This window comes from Macaca nemestrina, chromosome 6 (genome assembly GCF_043159975.1).
Source record: "Macaca nemestrina isolate mMacNem1 chromosome 6, mMacNem.hap1, whole genome shotgun sequence".
Classification (NCBI taxonomy): Eukaryota; Metazoa; Chordata; class Mammalia; order Primates; family Cercopithecidae; genus Macaca; species Macaca nemestrina.
In genome coordinates, this window is record NC_092130.1 from 4,012,745 (window position 1) to 4,038,797 (window position 26,053).

Genomic DNA, 26,053 nt, shown 5'->3' on the forward strand with positions numbered 1-26,053 from the left:
GCAGTGAGCTGAGATCAGGCCACTGCACTCCAGCCTGGGCAACAGAGTGAGACTATGTCTCAAAAAAAAAAAAAAAAAAGGAATAGAATGGAAAACACCAGAATTTTATGAATTTTGTGAATGTGTATTTGTACTGAGCACCACGTAAAAAGTATTTCTTTCTTTGGGATGTGATAATAAAAAATACTTTGAAAGTCCCTGTTCTGGCTGGGCGCGGTGGCTCAAGCCTGTAATCCCAGCACTTTGGGAGGCCGAGATGGGCGGATCACGAGGTCAGGAGATCGAGACCATCCTGGCTAACCCGGTGAAACCCCGTCTCTACTAAGAAATACAAAAAACTAGCCGGGCGAGGTGGCGGGCGCCTGTAGTCCCAGCTCCTCTGGAGGCTGAGGCAGGAGAATGGTGTAAACCCGGGAGGCGGAGCTTGCAGTGAGCTGAGATCTGGCCACTGCACTCCGGCCTGGGCAACCGAGCCAGACTCCGTCTCAAAAAAAAAAAGAAAGTCCCTGTTCTAGTGTAAATAAGTACCTCTATGAGGAAATGAGTCAGGGAAAGTGTGCAGGTCCCCCGCCCCCTCCTCCCCAAACACACACATCTTGGTCAGTCCTTTTGCTTGGAACTTGTTTTCACCACCTGTATACCTGGGGAGCTTCTAGATGGCTTTCAACTCCTGGTGGAGCCAGGAGCTCAGCCTTGAGGGATCAGCTCACTGGCAAGACAGGAGCCCAAGGCCTCCAAAGAGAAAAAGTTAGCACCAATTAATGTATTCAGCACTTTGCTGTCAGATAATTAAAAAGCAAGCCAGGTGTGTGGTGGCATGGGCCTGTAGTCACAGCTACTCAGGAAGCTGAGCGGGGAGGATTGCTTGAGCCTGGGAGTTTGAGACTGGCCTGGGCAACATGAGACCCTGTCCCTTAAAGAAAAACCAGGCTAACATAACTTATGCCTGTAGTGCCCCTGATTTTGGAGGTTGAGGTGAGAAGATCGCTTGAAGCCAGGAGTTTGAGACCAGCTTGGTCAACGTAATCAAACGCCCTCTCTATTAAAAATAAAAAAATTAGCTAGGTGTGGTGGCGCGTACCTGTAATTCCAGCTACTGGGGAGGTTGAGGCAGGAGGATTACGCACAGGCGTTAGAGGCTGCAGTGAGCTGTTTTCGTGCCACTGCACTCCAGCCTGGGTGACAGAATGAGATCCTGTCTCTAAAAAAAAAAAAAGAGGCCGGTCGCGGTGGCTCACGCCTGTAATCCCAGCACTTTGGGAGGCCGAGGCGGGCGGATCACAAGGTCAGGAGATCGAGACCACGGTGAAACCCTGTCTCTACTAAGAATACAAAAAATTAGCCGGGCACGGTGGTGGGCGCCTGTAGTCCCAGCTACTCGGGGGGCTGAGGCAGGAGAATGGCGGGAACCCGGGAGGCGGAGCTTGCAGTGAGCCCAGATCACGCCACTGCACTCCAGCCTGGGGGACAGAGCGAGACTCCGCCTCAAAAAAAAAAAAAAAAAAAAAAAAAAAAGAGAGAGAGAGAAACAATCCTCACAGGGATTTAATCTTAGCACTCCTGTAGATTTTATGTCATTTCAAAGAAAAGCACCTTGATCTCTTAAGAAATGAAGGCTCCTCAAGGTCTAATTTGAAGACCCTGAGGTCTGATTTGGCCTTGCCTCACCTTTCCTGCCTCCTGAGTGAGTCATCATCTTCTTAGGTCTTTCAGAGGGAGTCTTGCCATCCTGTCTCTCTTTCCCTCTACCTTTTCCTTTCCTTTTCTTTTTCTTTTTTGTTTTTTTGTTTTTTTTTTTTTTTGAGATGGAGTTTGTCTCCCAGGCTGGAGCGCAGTGGCACAATCTCAGCTCACTGCAACCTCCGCCTCCCAGGTTCAAGCGATTCTCCTACCTCAGCCTCTTGAGTAGTTGCTATTAACAGGACCCCACCACCACACCCAGTTAATTTTTGTATTTTTAGTAGAGACACGGTTTCGTTACGTTGGCCAGGCTGGCATTGAATTCTTGTCCTCAGGTGATCCACCCGCCTCAGCTTCCCAAAGTGCTGGGATTACAGGCGTGAGCTACCACGCCTGGCCAGGAGGGGCCATTCTTAAGTCTTGTGATTCAGTTGTGACTTAATCCTCCCTACAGGAAGCCTACAAAATCAAACCATTTAGCAAAATAGTTTACTTGAAGAAGAAGGCTTGCATGGGAATCTAGGCATTAAAAGAATTAGCTCCTCCTTGGTCCGGGCGTGGTGGCTCACGCCTGTAATCCCAGTACTTTGGGAGACTGAGGCGGAAAGATCACCTGAGGTCAGGAGTTCAAGAATAGCCTGGCTAACATGGTGAAACCCCGTCTCTACAAAAATTAGCCAGGCGTGGTGACACCTGCCTGTAATCCGAGCCACTCAGGAGGCTGAGGCAGGAACCTGGGAGGCGGAGGCTACAGTGAGCTGAGATTGCGCCACTGTACTCCAGCCTGGGTGACAGAGCAAGACTCCATCTCAAAAAAAAAAAAATAGCTTCTCCTCAAAAATACACCCACTAAGAGGGGAAAAACCCACAAAATTGCTAAGATTAAAAGTTTGGCCAGTGTGGTGGCTCACGCCTGTAATCCCAGCACTTTAGGAGGCCGAGGCAGTCGGATCACGAGGTCAGGAGATCGAGACCATCCTGGCTAACACGGTGAAACCCCATCTCTACTGAAAATCCAAAAAATTAGCCGGGCATGGTGGCAGGCGCCTGTAGTCCCAACTACTCGGGAGGCTGAGGCAGGAGAATCGCTTGAAACTGGGAGGCAGAGGTTACTGTGAGCCGAGATTGTGCCACTGCATTCCAGCCTGGACAACAAAGTGAGACCCTGTCTCAAAAAAAAAAAAAAAAGTTTACAGTCTATTATTTGTGGAAAAGAAATAGGTGCTCTCACATAGGTGCCATGCACCAAGACCATGGCAGCTTCAGACACTGGTACCACAATTATTAGGGGTAAAGTGGGTTTTTTTTTTTTTTTTTTTTGATGGAGTCTCGTTCTGTAGCACAGGCTGGAGTGCAGTAGCGTGATCTCAGGTCACTGCAGCCTCCGTCTCCCAGGTTCAAACGATCCTCCTGCCTCAGCCTCCAGAGTAAATGGGATTACAGATGTCCATCACCAAGCCCTGCTGATTTTTGTATTTTTAGTAGAGACGGGGTTTTGCCATGTTGGCCAGGCTGGTCTCCAACACCTCAGCCTCTGAAAGTGTTGGGATTACAGGTGTGAATCACCGTGCCCAGCCAGATAAAATTGTTTTAATCAAATAGTAACTTCCAGGAAAGTCTTAAGTTTTCATGTATTTGTGGCTAAGAAATAAATGAGATGATCCCACCTTATGATGTATATAAGGGTGCAAAGTGCTATTTCTTCCTTTTCTGACTGAGAGGTGATATACATCCCTTCCTGTGGTGGATAAAGAGCAAGGTGCCAGCTTTGCTTCCACAGAGGTTAAAAAATATGGCATATTTTAAAAGCTCCAAACTAACAAAGGAACACCTTTAACACACACACACACACACACACACACACACACACAATTATACTGCAATGTAATTGTGCTGTTCATAAGCTAATTATATAATTCATCAAAGACTTTAATTCTTAGTGCACTCAAGCACCCTGGTCTGGAAACAGTGCTTAAGTTTAAAGTTGCATGAGCAAGGCCTCTCAGTTCTGCCAGTATGGCTGGAAGCCTCAAATGCTGAAATCTAAATGTGGCATTCACGCCACACCACCAATCATAGGCCTCCTGAGATGAGTTTTGATGGCAAGCTTTGGACTGGGGTAGAAACGGGGATGGATTTTTGCAGCTTCTGCCTTAACTTCGTTGCTTCGTCTTCTTTGTGAACCCTTGTGGGATAAGAGAAGTCTTCCTTCAGGATGTGACTGACACCTCAGCTGGCGCCTCTAAGCCTCACTTTCCTTAATGTAAAAGGGAAATCATGTTAGGATCGCCTTCCCTAGAGGAGGCAGGTGAGGTCGGTTCCCCTTTTTGGTTCAGCTGCTAGTATGAACCCTGCCTAACCCCGCTGTTTTGGGAGACAGTCCGTGCTCACTGCACCGCTTATTAACCGAAGTGACTTCTCATCTCTCCCAGTCTCAGCTTCACCTCCGTGAAGTGGGAAAAACAGGATGACAAGTACTCGCACTTGGCAGCCCTTTATGAGCCTTGAGGGCTTGGGCTTGTGGGTGTCATTTTACTATGCCACCAGCGGCTTCCCTTAGCTTGTCACGGACCCAGGCACAGCACACGCGCTGAGGAAGTGGTGGTGAAGTGTGGCGTCTCCTCTCGGGGCTGGCGGATTCCACACTCGGAGTTGCGGCTCCACAGCCAGCTGGGCAGCGTAGGGTGGGGACTCGCGATCGTGGACTACAACTCCCAGTATGCCCTGTGCGCCTCTGGGCCAAGTCTCGCGCGAGATCCCGCGGTCTCCGGAGGCTTTATCAGCAGGGCTGCCTGCCCGCCGGGTAGGTAGTGCTGCCTGGTGGGTCCTGGGGACCTTGGAAATCGCTGCCGCTCTCACCATGGCTTGGGTCCAGACTACGCCACAGCATCTCGGGAGACGTGGACCCTCAGAACCTTTTTAGTGCCGGACTCCGGGCCGCAGGCAGTCCCGCGGCAGCAGGATAACAGGTGAACAGATGGCGGGCTGGGCCCTCCCTTGGGGCTGCGTTCTCTGCCGATCAGGAGGGGCGCTTCCGGCGAGGCCCGATCTGGGGGCCCCTCCAAGCCTCTCCCCTCACCCCTTAACCTTTCATCCCGGCTCCGAGCTTGGCTGGGTCGCCTCTTGTCTCCCTGGCTCCCCTTTCTGGGGTCTCCTTGATGGGGCTCCCTCCGGGGATGCCCTGCAGCTCCCGTACGGGCTTCCCCTCCGCTTCGTGGGACCAGCCCAGCCAGAGCCCCCACGACTTGTCCTCAGCCTCTTCTCCTCAGACCCTGCCTTCGGCTAGGGTCCCGGCCCTAATCTTAGCATGGAGGGGTGGGTGAAGCAGCCGGCCTTTCATGTCGTGGCGGCACCGTATTGTATATTGTGACGGAGAGGCAGAGGGACGGTGAGCTGGGGGGTGGGGGCACAGGGAAAGGGGAAGGGGATGTGTCTGGGGCGGGAATGCTCCCTGGACTGGGAGGATGGCTGAACTCGGCCTTTGCGACGCTCGTTAGTGACGAACTATCAATAACTGGTTTGCTCTCTCTCAGCCCTATCGGGATAGAGGGACGGTATAGCAAGCTGAAAAACAGAGTAACTTTCTCAGGCCCTCGCTTTAACTCCCCTGTAAACAGCATGAAACTACCTACCTTGCACATGGACCACTTATCTATGACCTTGGACAAATTAACTCCTCTGATTTTTAGTTTCCTTCTCTTTATTATTGTTTTTAAAAATTTTTAATTTTTTTAATTTTTATTTTTGGTACTGAGTCTCCGTCGCCCAGGCTGGAGTGCAGTGCCTGGATCTCGGCCCACTGCAACCTCCGCCTCCCGGGTTCAAGCTATTCTCCTGCCTCAGTCTCCCGAGTAGCTGGGATTACAGGCGCCCGCCACCATGCCCAGCTAATTTTTGTATTTTCTTTTTTTTTTTTTTTTTTTTTTTTTTTTGAGACGGAGTCTCGCTGTGTCGCCCAGGCTGGAGTGCAGTGGCCGGATCTCAGCTCACTGCAAGCTCTGCCTCCCGGGTTTTTACGCCATTCTCCTGCCTCAGCCTCCCGAGTAGCCGGGACTACAGGCGCCCGCCACCTCGCCCGGCTAGTTTTTTGTATTTTTTAGTAGAGACGGGGTTTCACCGTGTTAGCCAGGATGGTCTCGAACTCCTGACCTCGTGATCCGCCCGTCTCGGCCTCCCAAAGTGCTGGGATTACAGGCTTGAGCCACCGCGCCCGGCAATTTTTGTATTTTCAATAGAGAGGGTTTCACCATGTTGGCCAGGCTAGTCTCGAACTCCTGACCTTAAGTGATCTGCCCGCCTGAGTCTCCCAAAATGCTGGGATTACAGGCGTGAGCCATCGCACCCGTCCAGTTTCCTTCTCTTTAAATTTAGGATATCTTTTCTGTAAGAGATAGCTTAAAAAAAAGGGGGGAGCCGGGCACGGTGGCTCACGCCTGTAATCCCAGCACTTTGGGAGGCCTAGGTGGGCGGATCACGAGGTCAGGAGATCAAGACCATCTTGGCTAATGCGGTGAAACTCTGTCTCTACTAAAAATACAAAAAATTAGCCGGGCGTGGTGGCGGGCGCCTGTAGTCCCAGCTACTTGAGAGGCTGAGGCAGGAGAATGGCGTGAACCCGGGAGGCGGAGCTTTCAGCGAGCCGAGCTCGCTCCACTGCAATCCAGCCTGGGCGACAGAGCGAGACTACGTTTAAAAAAAAAATTGGGATAAATAATATCTGCTTTGCCATCTTGCTGCAAGGATTAAAAGACAAGATAAACGCTATAAATAGTTTATGGTGTTAGCAGTAAAGAGCGAATTTCCCTACTGTAGTATCTGGCCACTTGCTGTGAGTTAAGATAATGAAATGAGTGTAATAGCCCTTGCAGGGTTGTTGTGGGGAATAAACAAGTGTTTGCCAGACTCTGACGGGCTGTTCCAATGCTGGCTGTTTGTTGTTATTAGAACCTCTGGATGGACGCTTCCTGGGAAGCTTTGCTAATTTGCAGCAGCTGGACCATGTTCCTCATTAACATCTGTCTGTCAGCTTAGTCGTCACATCATTTCACTGTGGTAAGGTGACTTCACCATGTATGGCGTCTTAGCTCTGTCATCTCACTGGTGTTAAGATCAGCCACAGGTGTGGTTAGACCTTTGACTTTATCCTTCTTTTTTCATTGGCATGTTTGTCACCCACTGGCTCTTGTGTGTGTGTGTTTCAACCTTGTAAACAAGCCATAAAATTCTGTGTGCCTGTCAGAAGAACAGCATTGGTGCTGCTCTTTGGTGTTCACCATAAGAAAATGCCCTTTGTTATTTTATTAGGTGGCAGGGACTCAGCTCGGAATTCTATATAGAAAAAGCACCTGGATCCCAGTCTTTCAATGGCTTCAAGACAACCAGAAGTGCCTGGTAAACTTAATTCTTCTTGGTAAAATCATGTTTTGCCCTTATTAATGTTTTAAGCGAGATAGAAACCATTTTATCTGAACTATATGTTAATGGTTAATCTCTGCCACCAGGCGAGTATTTAGACTTAATAGATTGGCTTATTTTATTTTATTTTTTTGAGATGGAGTCTTGCTCTGTTGCCCAGGCTGGAGTGCAGTGGCACAATCGCAGCTCACTGCAAACCTCCACCTCCTGGGTTCAAGCCATTCTCCTGCCTCAGCCTCCCCAATAACTGGGATTACAGGCACACACCACCACGCCCAGCTAATTTTTGTGATGGGGTTTCACTATATTGGCCAGGCTGGTCTTGATCTCCTGACCTTGTGATCTGCCCGCCTCGGCCTCCCAAAGTGTTGGGATTACAGGTGTGAGCCACCGCGCCCGGCCAGTTTTATTTTACTTTCGAGATGGAGTCTCACTCTGCCCAGGCTGGAATGCAGCGGCATGATCTCAGCTCACGGCGACCTCTGCCTCCCAGGATCAAGTGATTCTCCTGCCTCAGCCTCGAGTAGCTGGGATTACAGGTGCCTGCCACTGCGCCTGGCTAATTTTTTGTATTTTTAATAGAGACATGGTTTCTCCATGTTGGCCAGGCTGGTCTCAAACTCCTGACCTCAGGTGATCCTTCCGCCTTGGCCTTCCAAAGTGCTGGGATTACAGGTGTGAGCCACCGTGCCCGGCCTTAGATTGGCATCATTTAAATATTTTATTAGTTGCTCAGCCATAGTATGAAACTTTAACTTAAAGAGAATAGTCACTTCAGTTAAGGGTATTATGACAAGTTTGTTACTTTCCTAGTTATCAAATAAGAATTCAGAATAAGTTGTGCAGTTCTTGTAGTAGGTACCGAAGTGATTAAACTCACCTTCTTGTAGTATGTACCAAAGTGATTAAACTCACCTTTTTGGGGGTGGTGGGGAGGTGGGATGGAAGTCTTGGTAAAAAGGCACCAGCCTGCTTAAATGGCAGATTGAACCTAATCATGAAAATGCTCACAGCAACCCTTAATGAGTCAATTTCTGGGTTACTGACACCATTGATGACTACTTGAATTGTTTCATGAGAAAGGAAAGTGATTTTTAATTAAATCTGAATCGCTTAATTTCTGATTCTTGGTAAATTATGATGACGAAGAAAGATGATGGTTCCTATCTCTCAGGATTGTGAAGATTAAACAAAATACGTAAAAATGGGAGTTAAAAATCAGTGATAAATATGTATTTACTGCCCAGAATGCATTTGGTCTGTCTGTATACGAACATATTTTCTAGTAAATATTAGCTGACTTGATTGGTTTTAGGATGGCTGTTCAGTGGGTATCTTTAAGATGTTTTCGAAATTGCTTCCCAACTAGGTGGATTAACAGAAGTCTCCTGCATTCCCCAATATAGATCCATCTCTAGTTTTAACATCATCAGCTCTGTTTTAGTTTGTCTTTCATTGTTGCTGTGATTACCGTACACTCCATGTAGCCATCGCGAGCCGTAGGGTTGTGCCCATTCGGTGAATGCTTTGTAGTGTGTTGCATGCAGAGTGTGTGCACTGGCTCAGGTCTGTGTTCCAGTTCCCGGCGCGCTCTTTCAAGCTAGGTGATATTGGGCAAGTTGATTGTGAAAATGGGAAATTGGAAAATGGGAAGAGTATCTGTTTAATGAGGATTAGGTAAGATGAGGGATGTAATTGTCTAGCAAGGAGGAAGACTTAGTAATTATTATTCGCTTGTGTGTGTGTTTGAGATGTAATGCACATACCATAAAATTCACCCACCGAAAGTGAACAATGTTGTGATTTTTAGTATATTCACAGGGTTGTGCAAACAAAACTACTATCTAGTTGCAGTACATTTTCTTTCTTTTTGAGATGGAATCTCACTCTGTTGCCTAGGCTGGAGTGCAGTGGCACGATCTTGGCTCCCTGCAACCTCCGCCTCCCGGGTTCAAGCAATTCTCCTGCCTCAGCTTCCCAAGTAGCTGGGACTACAGGCACGTACCACCACGCCTGGCTAATTTTTGTATTTTGAGTAGAGATGGGGTTTCGCCATGTTGGCCAGGCTGGAACGCCTGACCTCAGGTGATCCACCCACATCAGCCTCCCAAAGTGCTGGGATTACAGGCGTGAGCCACCGCACCCGGCCATATTGCAGTACGTTTTCATAACCTCCAAAGGAAAACCTCATACCATTAGCAGTCACATCCTCACTGCCCCCCACCCACTCCCTGGCAACCTCTAATCCTCTTTTTATTTCTATGGTTTTGTTAATTATTACCAATAGCAATAGGAATAATAGTGAGAGCTGCTTGGTCCCCTTGCCATTTAAATGAAATCTTTTTTGGTTTTGGACTTACTGCCAGGCAGGTTGATGTCTTAGAGAATGTGATTGTATGATTTTAGCAACAGGAACATGTTGCCTCTCAGGTAGGGTCTGGACATGAGTTCTGATACACAAGGGTTAGCAAACGAAACACAGTGAACTTGGCTCCCTGGTCTGGCACAGCTGAGAGTGCCCGCATCACAACCGGACATGCTGGGCGTCAGTTCCAGTGGACAGGAATGGCGGGATCAGCTGGTGGTGGTTTGCGAGAGTGGTTGTCAATCATTTCTGTGATGGAAAGTGACTCTGCTGTTGGAATAAATCATACAGAACATTTGCAACTACAGGTGATGCCAGACAACATTTCTTGCAGTGCTGTTTTCTTTGGTGAGGAAAGGAAGGTAGAGGATCCACAGACCTTGGCTGAGCCCCAGAGAGCCATTTTCTGAATGAACTTGGGAAGATCACTTTACCCCTAGGCCTTAGTTTCCTCATCTATGAAATGGGAATGAGAACTTCGTGTCCTCAGTCATTTCATATCCTCAGTCTTGCATGAATTGAGAGCTTTAGTATTGCAGTAGGCGGGTGGCTTCTGTGGCATAAAGGACACAGGTTTGAAATCAGATAGGTTTGGGTTTTGATTCCAAACTGTACTTGGAAGTTGTGGTCAAGTACATTTAAATGGAACTTCAGGTTTCCTAATCCATGAAAATTAGCTGGACGTGGTGGCATATGCCTATAATCCCAACTACTCACTGGGCTGAGGCACTTGAGCCAGGAGGTTGAGCCTGCAGTGAGCCGTGATGGTGCCGCTGCACTCCAGCCTGGGCAACGTAGACTGTGTCTCTAAACAAATAAAAGGATTAGGACGGCTGAGTGGGTTAAGCGGACCACCCACAGTGTCAGGCATAGAGGAAGGGCTTGGTACCACTGCCTTTCCTGAACGGGGATTAGCTACTCCAGAACAAGCTATTTTGCTCTGTCCAAGAACAAGAGTATTTCAGAGCTTTCCTTCCTGCAGATTAATTCAAAGCTACTAGTATGTCCAGTCGCTGAACCTGTCTTGACAGGTATCTCTGTTCTTAGCTCTTGAGGCTAGTGGGCCTCTAGGCAAGATGTCCCTGCCCATCGGGATATACCGCCGGGCACTCAGCTATGATGATACCCTCGAGGACCCTGCGCCCATGACTCCTCCTCCATCGGACATGGGCAGCGTCCCTTGGAAGCCAGTGATTCCAGAGCGCAAGTATCAGCACCTCGCCAAGGTATCTGACCCTGCTGGCCGCTTCTGGCATACGCAACCCGTTTGTCCTTCCTCTGCTCCAGGAGCCTTCAGCGGCTCCCTGTGCCCACGGAGTTGGGCAGCAACCACTCCCTGTACGTGTTTTCTGTGCCTCAGTTACAGTTGTCTTTTCTTCTTTAAGATTTTATTTATTTTGTTAAAAAAAAAAAATTCAGTAGCTTTAGGGTGACCCGAGGTTTTGTTCACATGGATGAATTGTATAGTGGTGAAGTCTGGGCTTTTTGTGTGCCCGTCACCCGAACAGTGTACAGTGTACCCAATAGATGGTTTTCTAAATCCCCCTCTGTTTTTTTCTTTTTAATTCAAAACTCGAATGGCCTTGTCTGCTCCTGAGACTCTTCCACATTCCCCACAGAGCTAAATCCAAGCTCAGCATGATCCACGTTCCATGTGATCTAAGTCTTGCCTGCATCTCCCCAGCTCCCCTACCCAGTGCTTGAACCACACAAGTTACCTAAAATTCTCGCACTTACCAGCGTATTTTCTGCCTGTCAGTGTTTGGCTCACACTGCCCTGATTGTTTAGGATGTTTACCATCCTCATCCTGTCCTCTCACCCCTTCTCCCACTCCATTTGCCCTTTAAGTCTTAGCTCAAAAGTCTCTTCTGTGAGTTTGCCTGACATCTCCGTCCTCCTGATAAGGCCATCACCCCTCCCTCTGAGCTCCCCACGGTACCATGGTCCCCATCGTCATTCCTGCATTGCTTTCCTACCCTCCATTAGCTTCCTGAGGACAGGGGCTGTTCTAGGTTTGTACTGTTACCTGCAGAATCCAGCCGAGGGCCTGGCATAGATTCCCAAAAAATGCTCATTTTGTGATTGGGGAAAAAAATTGGCCCTTTCTTGAACACATGCTGTACCTCTCCTCATGCTGTTCTTCCAGCCTCAGCTGCCTTTGCCCATGGCCGTCCTCTGTAAGAACTGCCTCCTTCCTAAGGCCGCTCCGGACACACCTCACACTCTTTCGTGCAGTCTAGTTTCGTAGCTTCGTATTATTGGAGCCTCTGTTTCCCGACCTCAGGGACCCTCTCCCCTCTGACTCTCCAGCCACCAAGAATACAGAAAGGCTAGACTGTTGCCTGAATAACGTAAGTCCACCAAGTTCACATAAGGCTGTCTAACCTGTAGTTACAGTTTCTCTGAACTTTGAGCCATATGGTAGCTCAGGGCCCGACAGGCAGTACACAGTAAAGGTCCCCTGAAATAGACCGGGGTGTGAGTCCCAGGTGGTCTGTCCTAGCAAGACCTTGGGCCACACAACTTACCCTGAGCCCCAGTGTCTCCCTCTGAGAGCTGGGAATACCTTATGTCATAGAGGTGCTGTGGGGATTGAGTAAAGGGATGTAAAGGCTTGGCACATTCTGTATTAGCTGTGTAGCTGGTACTATGAACGCAGGCTCCCTGCTTAACTTTCTCTTTGCAGAGCCATATTTGTTTCTTTCTAAGGAGTGTTTTCTCCCCCCACCTCCAGTACACTCTGAGGGCAGAAAGCTCCTTTCTAAGAAAGTACCCCCTACAGCTCTGGGGGATATTCCCTGTATCAATTATCTACTGAAATATGAGCCAGTCAGCTGTTGAGGAGAGAGTATGCCACGTAACAGGTAGCAAAAGTGCAAGGAGAAAAGGCCTGCTGCAGCTTGCCTGTGACGTCAGAGCAGTGGGCTTGAGGGTCCAGAGCAGGAGGTGAGCGGGGCTTCTGGTGGCGCTTCCCAGGCCACACACCCTGCTGATGGCTCCACAAGGCAAGGAATGAGCCGGCTTCCAGGTTTCTGCGGGGCCTCAGCTGGAACAGCTGACAACTTGGAACAGCTGTGCCAAAGGAGAGCTCCGCCTGACTCATCACATGCGATCTTTCATTTGCCTTAACTCTCCCCATGTTAGGAATCAACCATCTTCCCAGTAAGGAAACATAGGCTCAAGTTTTACTCAAGGTCACAGCTTAAAGGTATAAATTCCGTTTTGTAGTAAGGATACAACATTTTTCAGTACTTTTTATCTGTCCCCCCCTTTTTTTCAACCATCTTATTTTCTTCTCAGTTCTTCCAGACAGGCACAGAATAAAGAGTAAGTCTTGTTCTCTCCTCCCTGCTAGGCCTGAGTAAGGTATCAGGTGTTTCGATTGCAGAAGGTGGAGGCTCCCAGCTCTTGCATGTTGAAAATGAGGAGCTAAGTAGATTTTTTTGTTTCAAAAGACCATTACTTGAACCTTGGGAGCAGTGGTCCTCAAGGTGTGGTCTTGGGGCCAGCAGCAGCAGTATCACCTGGGAATTTATTAGAAACAAATTCTTAAACTCCACCCCGGACCACCCGGGACCTACTGAATCAAACTGAGGTGGAGCGCGGCAGTCTGTTTTAATGCCTGGCCCAGGGTGAGAACCACTTACCTAGTGCTCTCATCAATTAAGATCTAGCACAGTGCTGGGATGTGGCCAGTGCTTCATAATAAGCATTTCTTCTGCATTCTTAGGGCATAGTACTATAGTATACTGGAAGGTCATAGTCTAGGAAGGTAGTAGACCTCAGACTTTCAAATTCTGACTTTCCCACCTTTATAAATGTAAACTGTTCACATAATGTCTGTTTTTGTTGTCACTTTGGATAATACCTATCTAGCTGGGTGGAGATGACCAACTCTTCCCTTCAACGATTTCCTCACTTACCAGATTAATGTTATTTCAGTAACTTCCTCCCCAAAGGAGTAAGTTTAGGTGTGTGTCTCCCCTGCCCTGCCTAAGTGCTTCTGTACTGTACCTCTCTTGAACAGGTGGAGGAAGGAGAGGCCAATCTACCCTCCTCTGCCATGACCCTGTCATCGGCCATTGACAGTGTGGACAAGGTCCCAGTGGTGAAGGCTAAAGCTACCCATGTCATCATGAATTCTCTGATCACAAGTAAGCACTCTTCACCCTCAGAGTAGAGTGCCATAGGGGCGGGGAAGAGCTGAGGCTTCCTACAAGCGGACTGGAGATGATTCTGCAACATGCCCGCCTTACCTTGTCCCAACAAATGTCAGTTTGTTAGGCTGGCTGAATCATGTCAGTATTGAAGCTCCATTTATTAGGTGGAAGATTTGCCAAATGTTAAGCATCTTAGTCTGATTTAGGTGCATTCCTGCTGCTTTGTTGATACAATCTCATTTTCCCAGATCTGTCACTGTGGCCTTGGGCAGGCTACTTAACTGCGGAGACCGCCCCGCTCTAAAATGGGGAGTGTCACTGGCAGGCTGAGGTGAGGATGAGACGGCCCAGTGCTCAGTGGATGGCAGCTGCTGCTGTCACTGTTTCAAGCTCTGCTGGAGAAGGCCAAACATCCAGGCATTTCCCACTTGCCCCAGTTTTTTTTTTTTTTGTAATTAAACAGCTCAAAGTTGGTCTACCAGGAAGACGACCAGGTCCAAGTGTGTTTAGTCTTAAGAATGTATGATTGGTCATCCTAATGAACCCTGATATGAGAACTTGGATTTTTTCTTAACCTTATAACAAGCTAACTAAACTTCATTCTGGAGGGCTGTACGGGTTGCTGTGGGAAGTTAACAATTAGATACATGGCTCTGCTTGTCAGCAGCTGTGCCCCTACCAGGGTAAGGTACATAGAGGTTCTCCTTGGTTGGCTCATTTTTGAAGGCATAAGCCCTTGTTTATCTTCTCCAGGAGGGCATCCATTTGTCCTGGGCATTTCCTAGTGAATTCACCAAGAACCCAAAGTCCAAACTCTTAACTCTTACTTTGGTTTCTTTTTTTTTTTGAGACAGAGTCTCACTCTCACCTAGGCTGGAGTGCAATGGTGTGGTCTCAGCTCACTACAACCTTCGCCTCCTGGGTTCAAGCAATTCTCCCGCCTTAGCCTCCCGAGTAGCTGGGACTACAGGCGCGTGCCACCATGCCTGGCTAATTTCTGTATTTTTAGTGGAGATGGGGTTTCACTCTGTTGGGCAGGATGGTCTTGATCTCCTGACCTTGTGATCCACCCGCCTAGGCCTCCCAAAGTGCTGGGATTATAGGTGTGAGCCACCGCACCTGGCCTATATACTTTGATTTTCTCTTATTCACATCTGTTGAATCAACAACACTACTTTTTTTTTTTTTTTTTTTGAGACGGAGTCTCGCTCTGTCACCCGGGCTGGAGTGCAGTGGCCGGATCTCAGCTCACTGCAAGCTCCGCCTCCCGGGTTCACGCCATTCTCCTGCCTCAGCCTCCCGAGTAGCTGGGACTACAGGCGCCCGCCACCTCGCCCGGCTAGCTTTTTTTTTTTTTTTTTTTTTTTGTTGAGACAGAGTCTCCCTGTGTCGCCCAGACTGGAGTGCAGTGGCCAGATCTCAGCTCACTGCAAGCTCCGCCTCCCGGGTTCACACCATTCTCCTGCCTCAGCCTCCCGAGTAGCTGGGACTACAGGCGTCCGCCACCTCGCCCGGCTAGTTTTTGTATTTTTTAGTAGAGACGGCGTTTCACCGTGTTAGCCAGGATGGTCTCGATCTCCTGACCTTGTGATCCGCCCATCTCGGCCTCCCAAATTGCTGGGATTACAGGCTTGAGCCACCGCGCCCGGCCCCGGCTAGCTTTTTGTATTTTTTAGTAGAGACGGGGTTTCACCGTGTTAGCCAGGATGGTCTCGATCTCCTGACCTTGTGATCTGCCCGTCTCAGCCTCCCAAAGTGCTGGGATTACAGGCTTGAGCCACCGCGCCCGGCTAACAACACTACTTTTATATTACAAGCTTGAGAATGTGTTCTAGCAGTGTTACAAAACTTATTCATTGTTTTTTTTTTAGCAAAAGTAAGCACCCTTCACCATCAGAGTAGAGTGCCATAGGGGTGGGGAAGAGTTGAGACAACTTTTTTTTTTTTTGAGATGGAGTCTTGCCCTGTCACCCAGGCTAGAGTGCAGTGGCGTGATCTTGGCTCACTGCAAGCTCTGCTTCCTGGGTTCACGCCATTCTCCTGCCTCAGCCTCCCGAGTAGCTGGGACTGCAGGCACCCGCCACCACGCCTGGCTAATTTTTTTGTATTTTTAGTAGAGACGGGATTTCACTGTGTTAGCTGGGATGATCTCCATCTCCTGACCTCGTGATCCACCCGCCTCGGCCTCCCAAAGTGCTGGGATTACAGGCGTGAGCCACCGCGCCCGGCTAGCACAATGTAACTTCTTTAATGAAAATAATTTACCCACCGGGCGTGGTGGCTCAGGTCTGTAATCCCAGCACTTTGGGAGGCAGAGGTGGGTGGATCACTTGAGGTAAGGAGTTCAAGACCAGCCTGGCCAACATGGTGAAACCCCAACTTTACTAAAAATACAAAAATTGTTGAGTGTGGTAGCGTGTATCTATAATCCTAGCTACTCGGGAGGCTGAGGCAAGATAATTGCTTGAACCTGGGAGGCAGAGGTTGCAGTGAGCTGATATCATGCCGCTGTACTCCAGCCTGGGCAACGAGTGAGACTCTGTCTCAAAAAATATATATATAGTTTACTAACAGTACAGAACATTATGACACTCCAGTATGTGAATGTCACTCATATTTATTTGGCTTACTCATTTCCACATACATGCATATTTTTATATAACTCCAGGTATAGTAAATATACCATTCTGGTTTTTTTCAATTAACACTGCCATGAACTTTTGATGTTGCTATAGTCTTAAGTTTTAAAAAGCTGCATTTAAGGCTGGGCGTGGTGGCTCACACCTGTAATTCCAGCACCTTGGGAGGCAGAAGCGGGCGGATCACGAAGTCAGGAGTATGAGACCAGGCTGGCCAACATGGTGAAACCCTGTCTCTACTAAAAATACAAAAACTAGCTGGGCGTGGTGGTGCACACCTGTAATCCCAGCTACTCGGGAGGGTGAGGCAGGAGAATTGCTTGAACCTGGGAGGTGAGGTTGCAGTGAGCTGAGATAGCGCCATTGCACTCCAGCTCTGGGCAACAGAGCAAGACTCCATTGTGGGGGAGGGTAGCGGGCAGGAAAGCTGCATTTAATTCTGGTATTAGTTGGGTGCGGTGGCTCATGGTTGTAATCCCAGCACTTTGGGAGGCTGAGGCAGGAGAAATGCTTGAGACCAGGAGTTTGAGAATCAGCCTGAGCAACATAGTGGGATCCTGTCTCTATTAAAAAAAAAATTCCTGGTGTTGGTATATTGTCATGCGTTAAATCCCTTGTTTTTAGATTTTCAAGTGACTACCTGGTAAGTCTGAAGAACATCTTTATGCATTTAGGTTTTTTTTTTTTCTTCTATTTCTGATGGAAATACCTCCTTAGAAGAGGAATGATGAAGTCATAAAAGGCATCTGGTATCTAGTCTTCTGGTTCACAGCTGCCACATTCCTGTATGTGAGAGTGTATTATGTGGTTTATGTACAGATTAAGCAGAAAGTCAGCCGTTATTCATTCCACAGCAGAACTAACTTTTTGATTATGAGATAATCAAGTCAGACTGAAGGAATGTTGAGTGGAGTTATGTCTGCTGTTCCAGGCACTGGGATGGGGCATTTCACACAGGAGAAACATGGAATCAGTAGACTTTGGCTAGCTCAAGGCAGGCTATCTGGTTTGGATCTGGATGGTACCTTGGTGCTATCTAGCCTGAATGTGGCCAGTTTCTCTTTGGCAAAATTTTTTGTGTAGGTGACGAGGGTGGTGAATCTCTTAGAAAGTTTTATTTTTTTTAATTTTTTTTTATTTTTTGAGACGGAGTCTCGCTGTGTCTCCCAGGCTGGAGTGCAGTGGCGTGATCTCGGCTCACTGCAAGCTCTGCCTCCTGGGTTCACGCCATTCTCCCGCCTCAGCCTCCCAAGTAGCTGAGACTACAGGCGCCCGCCACCACGCCCGGCTAGTTTTTTGTATTTTTAGTAGAGACGGGGTTTCACCATGTTAGCCAGGATAGTCTCGATCTCCTGACCTCGTGATCCACCCGCCTCGGCCTCCCAAAGTGCTGGGATTACAGGCTTGAGCCACCGCGCCCGGCCGAAAGTTTTATATTTGGAGAATTTTTACTGTGTCGGGCTATCAGCCGCCTTCCTCATGCTGCATTTCTTTTTTTCTTTTTTTTCTCTTGAGACAGAGTCTGTTGCCCAGGCTGGAGTGCAGTGGCACGATCTTGGCTCATTGCAACCTCCACCTCCCAAGTTCAAGCGATTCTCATGTCTCAGCTTCCCAAGTAGCTGGGATTGCAGGCACCCGCCCGCCACCATGCCCGGCTAATTTTTGTATTTTTTTGTTTTTTGAGACGTAGTTTTGCTCTTGTCGCCCAGGCTATAGTGCAATGGCGTGGTCTCGGCTCACCGCAACCTCTGCCTCCTGGGTTTGAGCAATTCTTCTGCCTCAGCCTCCCAAGTAGCTGGGATTACAGGCATGCGCCATCACGCCCAGCTAATTTTGTATTTTTAGTAGAGACAGGGTTTCTCTATGTTGGCCAGGCTGGTCTCGAACTCCTGACCTTAGGTGATCCTCCTGCCTCAACCTCCCAGAGTGCTAGGATTACAGGCGTCAGCTACGGCGTCCAGCCCCATGTTGCATTTCTAAATACAAAGAAAATGTCACCGTGTACAACTAAGAGGAGGGTGGGAGTATTGAGCTCAAGGTTCTTCAGTTGTCCCTTTAGGAATAACCTCTTCAGCTTGGTGTGAGGGAAGGCTTCTTTCTGGCTAGACAGCCTTTGTGTGCGGTTCAGAATTAGTGCTACAGTACCTCTCTGGGGAAAGTCTCCTCTTCTTTGGATGGTCAGTGTGGTCTCTTGCTTCTGGGGAGAACAGTAGATATCCATGTTGTCCTCCCTGTTTTGTGACGGGAGAGGGCAATGGGCATGACTGTCATCTCCTCTGTTCCCAGAACAGACCCAGGAAAGCATTCAGCATTTTGAGCGACAGGCAGGGCTGAGAGATGCTGGCTACACACCTCACAAGGGCCTCACCACCGAGGAGACCAAGTACCTTCGAGTGGCCGAAGCACTCCACGTAAGCTCTTAGGAACTTTCAAAAAACAAAACCTTCAGTGTTCATGGCTTGAAATGTGGCTGTGGTTTCGAAGTTACCAGCTCAGTTAGTTGAGGACTGTGGAGTTAGTCTCGCTCCCGAGCTCTTAGCCTCGTAGTTTTGCTTATCCACCTATACAGTGGGTGTGTCTGTTTTGCTACTTCTGGTTAGCAGGATCGAGTGAGAGCCTCAGCTTACATATATATACGAGTACTTTATGAACCATAAAGCAAATGTGAAGTATCTTGGGGAGAACTAGGCAGCCTCAACAGAGGTAATAGTTTAACTGGAAAGGAACATCATGCTCTGCATTTAATTTTAACAAGTTAAAATCCAATGTGGAATTGGAATGTTTTTGCTATTTCTTTTCTATAAGTGAAGAATTTTAGTAAGGGTTAATTTAGTGACAGCCAAGTATTTGAACGAATAGTTTCAAATGACTTTCTTTCAGAGGAGACCACTTCATACTGGATAGCATTTTGATTTGTGAAGCCCTTGCATTCATTTCATCCTCACAATCACCTTTTGGGGCAGATGCTCTTCTCCATATTTTGTCAATGAGGAGATTGAGGTTCGAGGCCATCTATTCAGCCAGTCATAGTACCCAAACCCAGGTCTCCTGATGCCTTACTTCCTGTTGGCTGCTTCCTCCTCCTTCCAAAGCAGCCTGGAAATCTAGCTCCTGAAGGGGCAGATTGTGAAGAGACGCAATTACAGTTAAGAAACTTGGACTGGCTTCTGTAGGCAAAGGTGGGTCAGAATCCAGGCTTGTTCCAAGCTTTAAGAGTTCTGAACAGGGTATGATGAGGGCAAGGTGAGGAGAGCACAAGAGGCCGGAAAGGATCATAGTATACATTATATATAAGGAGAAATAACCTGGGTCTGGTGGCCTGTGGGTGGGGATATAAAACACTGTGGCCTGTTTGCAGTCACCCGGGCTGAAGTACAGTGTTGCGCTCTCGGCTCACTGCAACCTCTACCTCCTGGGTTCAAGTGATCCTCCCACCTCAGCCTCCCAAATAGCTAGGATTACAGGCATGCACCACCATGCCTGGCTGATTTTTAGTAGAGACGGGGTTTCACCATGCTGGCCAGGCTGGTCTTGAACTCCTGACCTCATGTGATCCACCTGCCCCGGCCTCCCAAAGTGCTGATATTACATGTGTGAACCACCGCACCCGGCCCTGTTTGCATTTTGTAATGAGCATTCCAGATGATTCTTTTGCAGGCTAGGTTTAAAAACTGCTATAGGAAATCAGGTTTGGGCTGGTGGCCAGTTTAAGCTTTCAAACAAGGCCGATGCTTCCAGAGAGGGGTACCATCAGCCTTTGACACTTAACTGAGAACTTTCCAGTATAGGTCAGTGAGAATTCTATTTGAGCAATTCACCTTACATAACGGTAGGACTGACTTTGGTTGACTCATTTTCTGTGTCTTTCCCATAGGAGTAGAACATGAGGATGGCTGAAATATTAGCTGTAACTTACATCTTGTAACAGATTGTCAACTTACATGAATGGATCTGTTGAATGTTTGAGAAAATTCAAACGTGATCATTGTTTGGAGCACAGCTTGGGCTAAGCAGTGGCATGGCAGGCCCGGAGGGAGGAGACAGCATGGGAACCTTGCTCTAGAAGAGCTGAGATTAGACCTGTCTCTCCCCGCTAGACTGCGAGTCAGTTAGAGGAACGCTAACGGTGCTGAGGGAACCCAGAGTGGCTGACTATGGGAGAGGAGGAGGAGAGAATGGAGCAGGCTCCTCAGAGGAAGCATTTAGCTGAAGAGACCCACATGCCTGAGTCTTGGCTTGGAGAGACTGAGAATGGCAGGGCTTTGTACGTGGTAGGAGCAGCAGCGAGACAAGAGCTTAAGCCCTGCTTAAAAGGCCAAGAAGGCTGGCAGCTTGAGTTCTGGCTCTTCCATTTTACTGACTTGGGGGAATGTGGGGGCAATTACTTCACTTTTCTGAAAGTAAAAGTTGTAGTGTAAAGCTTTAAGTACAGGGATGTTCACAATACAGTGTAGAATGAACACATTTTTTGAGGAGATGGAGTTCCATGTCCTTTGGCAAAAACAAAGGACTACCTGTTAGATCACTCGAAATCATTCCACCTGTAGATGTCTTGTGCTTAAAGTTAGAATGCAAACCAAATTGTTCATGCCTAGGCTTAGCTGTTTGCATTTGCTTTCATTTTAAAAAGTCTCTCTTCTTACCCATCTGAGCAGAAACTAAAGCTACAGAGTGGAGAGATAACAAAAGAAGAGAGGCAGCCTGCATCAGCCCAGTCCACCCCAAGCACCAGTCCACATTCGTCACCTAAGCAGAGGCCCAGGTGAGCCCTTCCTGTGACGCTTCCGAGTTCCCGTGTGCTTCAGGAAAGCTAGTGTGGCAGGCGAGGTTGTATTATTTAAGCCTGTGGTTTCGGAGGGAGAAGGGATAGTTCAGTTCCTGTTCTTTTGGTGTCAGACATTTCTAGGGGTGAAGGAAGAGGTATTTTAGGATATGTTTTGTTTTTTTTTTTCCAGGGGCTGGTTCACTTCTGGTTCTTCCACAGCCTTACCTGGCCCAAATCCCAGCACCATGGACTCTGGAAGTGGGGATAAGGACAGAAACTTGTCAGACAAGTGGAGCCTCTTTGGACCGAGATCCCTTCAAAAGTATGACTCTGGTAAGGCAGTGCCTTCAAAAAACAGAGCGGCATGGCAGGCATCTTACCATATTGTATATCGGGAGCTGCCTACTGGTTTTGAAATCATTCGCACTCTGGTTCACTTTTGTAGGAAGTTTTGCCACCCAGGCCTACCGAGGGGCCCAGAAGCCCTCTCCATTGGAACTGATCCGTGCTCAAACCAACCAAATGGCTGAAGAGCCAGCAGCCTTGAAGCCGCCCAAGATGGACATCCCAGTGGTGGAAGGAAAGAAACCACCACCACGGGCCCATAACCTCAAACCCCGTGACTTGAATGTGCTCACACCCACTGGCTTCTAGAGCCCTTTCTTTCCAGGGATTCTGGTAAAGAAGGTTTCTTGCACCCCACTCCCCTTTTACCTTGGCGTTGACATAGGAAAGGTATATTTAAAAACTTAATCAGCTGGGCGTGGTAGCTCATGCCTGTCATCCCAGCACTTTGGGAGGCCAAGGTGGGTGGATCACTTGAGGTCAGGAGTTCAAGACCAGCCTGGCCAACATGGTGAAACCACGTCTCTACTAAAAATACAAAAATTAGCTGGGCGTGGTGGTGGGCACCTGTAGTCCCAGCTACTTGTGAGGCTGAGGCAGGAGAATTGCCTGAACCCGGGAGGCGGAGGTTGTAGTGAGCTGAGATCATGCTATTACACTCCAGCCTGGATGACAGAACGAGACTCTGTCAAATAAATAAATAAAGAACCCGTTAAATTGAGGCTAGAGCTGGAAATGTAATTGGTTTTTGAGAAACATTAGTACAAAGTTGGCCCTTGTTGTGTAGAAGAAGTCATTTTGTACTGCTTTAAAGTTAGACTAAATATTCTCAGCACTGGTGCATGGGGACCTCATTACCTATTTTTTCATCATTTACCCTAGGTAAGAACGTTGATCACTGCTTACTGGGTAAAGAATGTTTGTGCTGTTCCAAAACCCAGACTTCTCGATTCCTTTACCACTATCCACGTGAGCACTGACAAATCATGGCTTAGAGGTGCTCATTGACTCCCTGAGACGACTTTGGCCCTGTTGATGGCTGGTGCTGTGCTCCAGCCTTATCAGTTAGGGGACCCAAGATTTGTTTGGGACCTGGGTACAGGTAAAAGCCAGATTCGGCAGGGACCCCTCTTTCTAGGCTGAACCCTGCGTGCCCCGGCTTTTTGGTAGATCTAATGGATCACTGTCCTGCAGCCAGTTCTTCTTGTGGGGCCTCTTAGGCCAGTGCTGGGGGAGGCATGCTCCTCTTTCTATGCCACAGAACAAACACTACTCTAGCAGAGCCTTTCTTGCACTTTAAAGTGAGATTAATTTAGCTCTAATTTGGTTAAAAACTTCCTAAGAGAGAAAATTCAGTCTACTGATTTGGTATAGGTAAATGGACATTAAATTTTAAAAAAAGTAAAGGAGATGGTAGGTACAGTTATAGTCTTGAGGTTCATGTGAAGCCAATGGTGTTACCTTATTTTGATTTCCTTGTTCAGGTCAGGGCCTGGAATGCCTGTGTGGGGAGGTGAATGAATTCAAAATTTTCTGTATGAAAGCATTTTTCACCAAAATGAGCCTCATCCCTTTATGCAACACATAACCTTACTGAGGGAGGGAAATAGGGAAGCCACCTTTTTATTTCTCCTCACTGTGTACAAGTTCAGTTGTTGTCTTGAACACTGTCTCAAGTACCTGTTTTTTTTTGGGATAGTACCTGGTCTGTATAAGAAGCTGGCCTTTCCATAGAGAGGCCCTGGAGTCTAAAATTATGAGAACAATTAATTTATTTGTGTCTTCTATTATGATTTCTTGTTTTGACAATAAAAATCCTTACTACTTTCTCAAATGTGGCTATTTTTTTGTCCTTTTAACAATGGTGATTCCACTCTGCCTACCCAGAGTCACAGTGAACTTGGTATTTTGAAAAACCATTGCCTTTTTATTGTCTCCTTTTAACATCAAATGTTTTGTAACACACTTGATCCTTTTGTTTCTACCCTCTATTTATTACAAAGTCAAATTAATAGGCAATATAATAGGTCTAACATAGAATGCTTGCATTTCATTAGGGAAAAATGAACGTCTCTCCTGAAACAGGTCGTGGGTACCTTGAATGACATAATATTGGTGTATAGAGTGGCTTCAGCAGAGGGATTTTTCCACATCTTGAATGAAAATGTTAAACGTGATGCACACAGTATTAACCTGTTTCAAAAAAAGTATAGATAAATAATTTATTAAAAAATATATATACCTTGTATATTTAAGCCATATTTGAGAATAGGCTAGGATAGGATTATTTAAAAAAAGATATTTATACTAGAGTTAGAAATTACAACCTACTGATTAAATAATATAGGTTTGGTCTTGTAAGATTTTAGCCACTTTTCCTACTTTTGGAGCTTTTAAGTAGTTGGAGATAAGAGTTCAGGAGGTATTCTTGGCATTCGGTGCTTGGCAGGCCCTCAGGAGCTGCTCCAGCCCTTTTGAGAGGGCTCTGCGTCAGGGTTCAAGTCCGCAGCATAGAAGAGCAGGAGCTTCAACAAGTGCACTTTGTCTTGGAGTTGAGGGACAAGAGGCTCCCCCAGCATCTGGATCAGGCGGCTGCGGAAGGCCTCAATCTGCTTCTCTACGTCCACCACTGTGATGTCATCTCCTTGCTGGGGTTTGGGCTTAATCCTTTTGATTATTAAGTCCTTTCGGTCGATCACGGAACTCCTTAAGTGTTCTGCAAGAGGGAAAAAGTCAGCTGGGTGCTCTGAACTGCTTTTTATTCCTTTTTTAAGAAGTCTAATTTTGGCCGGGCGCGGTGGCTCAAGCCTGTAATCCCAGCACTTTGGGAGGCCGAGCCGGGCGGATCACGAGGTCAGGAGATTGAGACCATCCTGGTTAACACGGTGAAACCCCGTCTCTACTGAAAAATACAAAAAACTAGCCGGCCGAGGTGGCGGGCGCCTGTAGTCCCAGCTACGCGGGAGGCGGAGGCAGGAGAATGGCGTGAACCCGGGAGGCGGAGCTTGCAGTGAGCTGAGATCCGGCCACTGCACTCCAGCCTGGGTGACAGCGCGAGACTCCGTCTCAAAAAAAAAAAAAAAAAAGAAGTCTAATTTTGGTAGGTAGGTAGAGTCTTGGCAAAGACTTGTTGACTAGCTACAGGGATACAAGTCGAAGGCTATGTGAGTGCCTGCAGTAACTCCACTTCCAGGAGGCCCTTTGTTCTCAGTTCTCTAGGGTCCTTAAGTTTTACATTAAGGTGATATGGTTTGGATCAGTGTCATTTTTTATGATCACATAAAAAGCGGTCAAAAAATGAAAATACTGGGGAAACAATCAGACATCTTCATCTATTCCATGTTCTAGCCAGTAGTATTTAACATGAGTATGATCATGAATAAACAACTAGACAATCCCAAATTGTAATCCCTAATGTTGGAGGTAGGTCCTGGCGGGGGTGATTTCTCATGAATGGTTTGGCACCATCCCCTTGGTGCTGTTCTAGTGATAATGAGTTATTGTGAGGTCTGGTGGTTTAAAGTGTGTATGTAGCACCTCCTCACTCTTCTGCTCTGGCCACGTAAGACATGCCTGCTTCCTGTTCAGCCATGATTGTGTTTCCTAAGGCCTCACTAGAAGCAAAAGCCACTATGCCTCCTGTATAGCCTGTAGAACTGTGAGCCAATTAAACTTCTTTTCTTTATAAATTACCCAGTCTCAGGGGTGTGTGTGTGTGTGTATACTCCTGACCTCAAGTGATCCGCCTGCCTCAGCCTCCCAAAGTGCTGGGATTACAGGTGTGAGCCACCGTGCCTGTCTGTTCCATGTTCTTGTTCTTGTCAACAGTATTTAACTAAGTGTGATCATGAGTAAGCAATTAACAATCTCAGTTATGGGACATTTACAAAATAACTGGCCCGGACTCTTAAAAAATATCTACTATGAAAGACAAGTAAAAGCTGGGAACTGTGCTAGACTGAAAGAGACCAAAGAGTGTGACCACCAAGTACAATGCTTCATATTTGACTGTATCCTGGCTCAATCTAAAATCAACCACCAAAACAGGATATTACTGGGACACTATTAGATAACATGCTATCAAGAACAAGTTTCATGGCCGGGTGTGGTGGCTTCTGCCTGTCATTCCAGCACTTTGGGAGGCTGAGGTGGGCAGATCACCTGAGGTCAGGAGTTTGAAACCAGCCTGGCCAATATGGTGAAACCCTGTCACTACTAAAAATACAAAAAAATTAACTAGGCATGGTGGTGCGTGCCTGTAATCCCAGCTACTCGGAAGTCTGAGGTGGGAGAATTGCTTGAACCCAGGAGGTGGAGGTTGTAGTGAGCCAAGATTGCACCACTGCACTCCAGCCTGGGCGACAGAGCTAGACTCCACCTCAAAACAAACAAACAAAAAAACAAAACAAGTTTCGTGAGTGTGATAATGCATAGTGGTATGAAGTACAATATCCTTATGCTTAGAGATACATGCTGAACATGCTGAAGTACTTAAGCAATAGAATTATAATGGTGTACTTATCAACTGTTTCAGAAAAAATGGTACATAAATGGATCAATAGGTAAACCAAATGTGTCAAAATCTTAGCAGCTAATGAATCAACGTAAATGGCATATATATATGGGCGTTCGTTGTACTATTCTTTCAACTTTACCGTAGGTCTAAAAATGAAAATACTCAAG

The 26,053-nt window shown here is 47.4% G+C and overlaps 2 protein-coding genes across 12 annotated transcripts in view; one reads left to right on the forward strand and one right to left on the reverse strand.

Annotated features, from left to right (window-relative positions):
- Positions 1-3,590: 3,590 nt before the first annotated feature.
- Positions 3,591-23,198, forward strand: LOC105480934 (KIAA1191 ortholog). 7 transcript variants are annotated; one of them, XM_011740135.2, is made up of 9 exons: positions 3,591-4,649; positions 6,625-6,732; positions 6,985-7,071; positions 10,508-10,686; positions 13,489-13,615; positions 18,547-18,671; positions 20,916-21,022; positions 21,216-21,358; positions 21,471-23,198. In XM_011740135.2, the coding sequence occupies exons 3-9, from the start codon at positions 7,044-7,046 to the stop codon at positions 21,677-21,679; spliced, it is 918 nt and encodes a 305-aa protein (XP_011738437.1). In that variant the 5' UTR covers positions 3,591-4,649; positions 6,625-6,732; positions 6,985-7,043; the 3' UTR covers positions 21,680-23,198. The 7 variants fall into 7 exon arrangements, with proteins under 7 accessions (XP_011738437.1, XP_070954166.1, XP_070954168.1 ...); XM_071098064.1 differs by lacking the exon at positions 3,591-4,649 and adding an exon at positions 5,151-5,197; XM_071098065.1 differs by lacking the exon at positions 6,625-6,732.
- Positions 23,199-23,274: 76 nt separating this feature from the next.
- Positions 23,275-26,053, reverse strand: part of LOC105480933 (SUMO interacting motifs containing 1) — a 93,301-nt gene continuing 90,522 nt past the window's right edge. For 2 of the 5 annotated variants that reach the window (XM_011740131.2, XM_071098062.1), the window contains exon 10: positions 23,275-24,086. In XM_011740131.2, the coding sequence (XP_011738433.2) occupies positions 23,824-24,086 (263 nt within the window). In that variant the 3' untranslated portion in view covers positions 23,275-23,823. The remainder of the gene's footprint in view (positions 24,087-26,053) is intronic. The other 3 variants (XR_986681.3, XR_011624415.1, XM_071098061.1) reach the window with 3 other exon arrangements.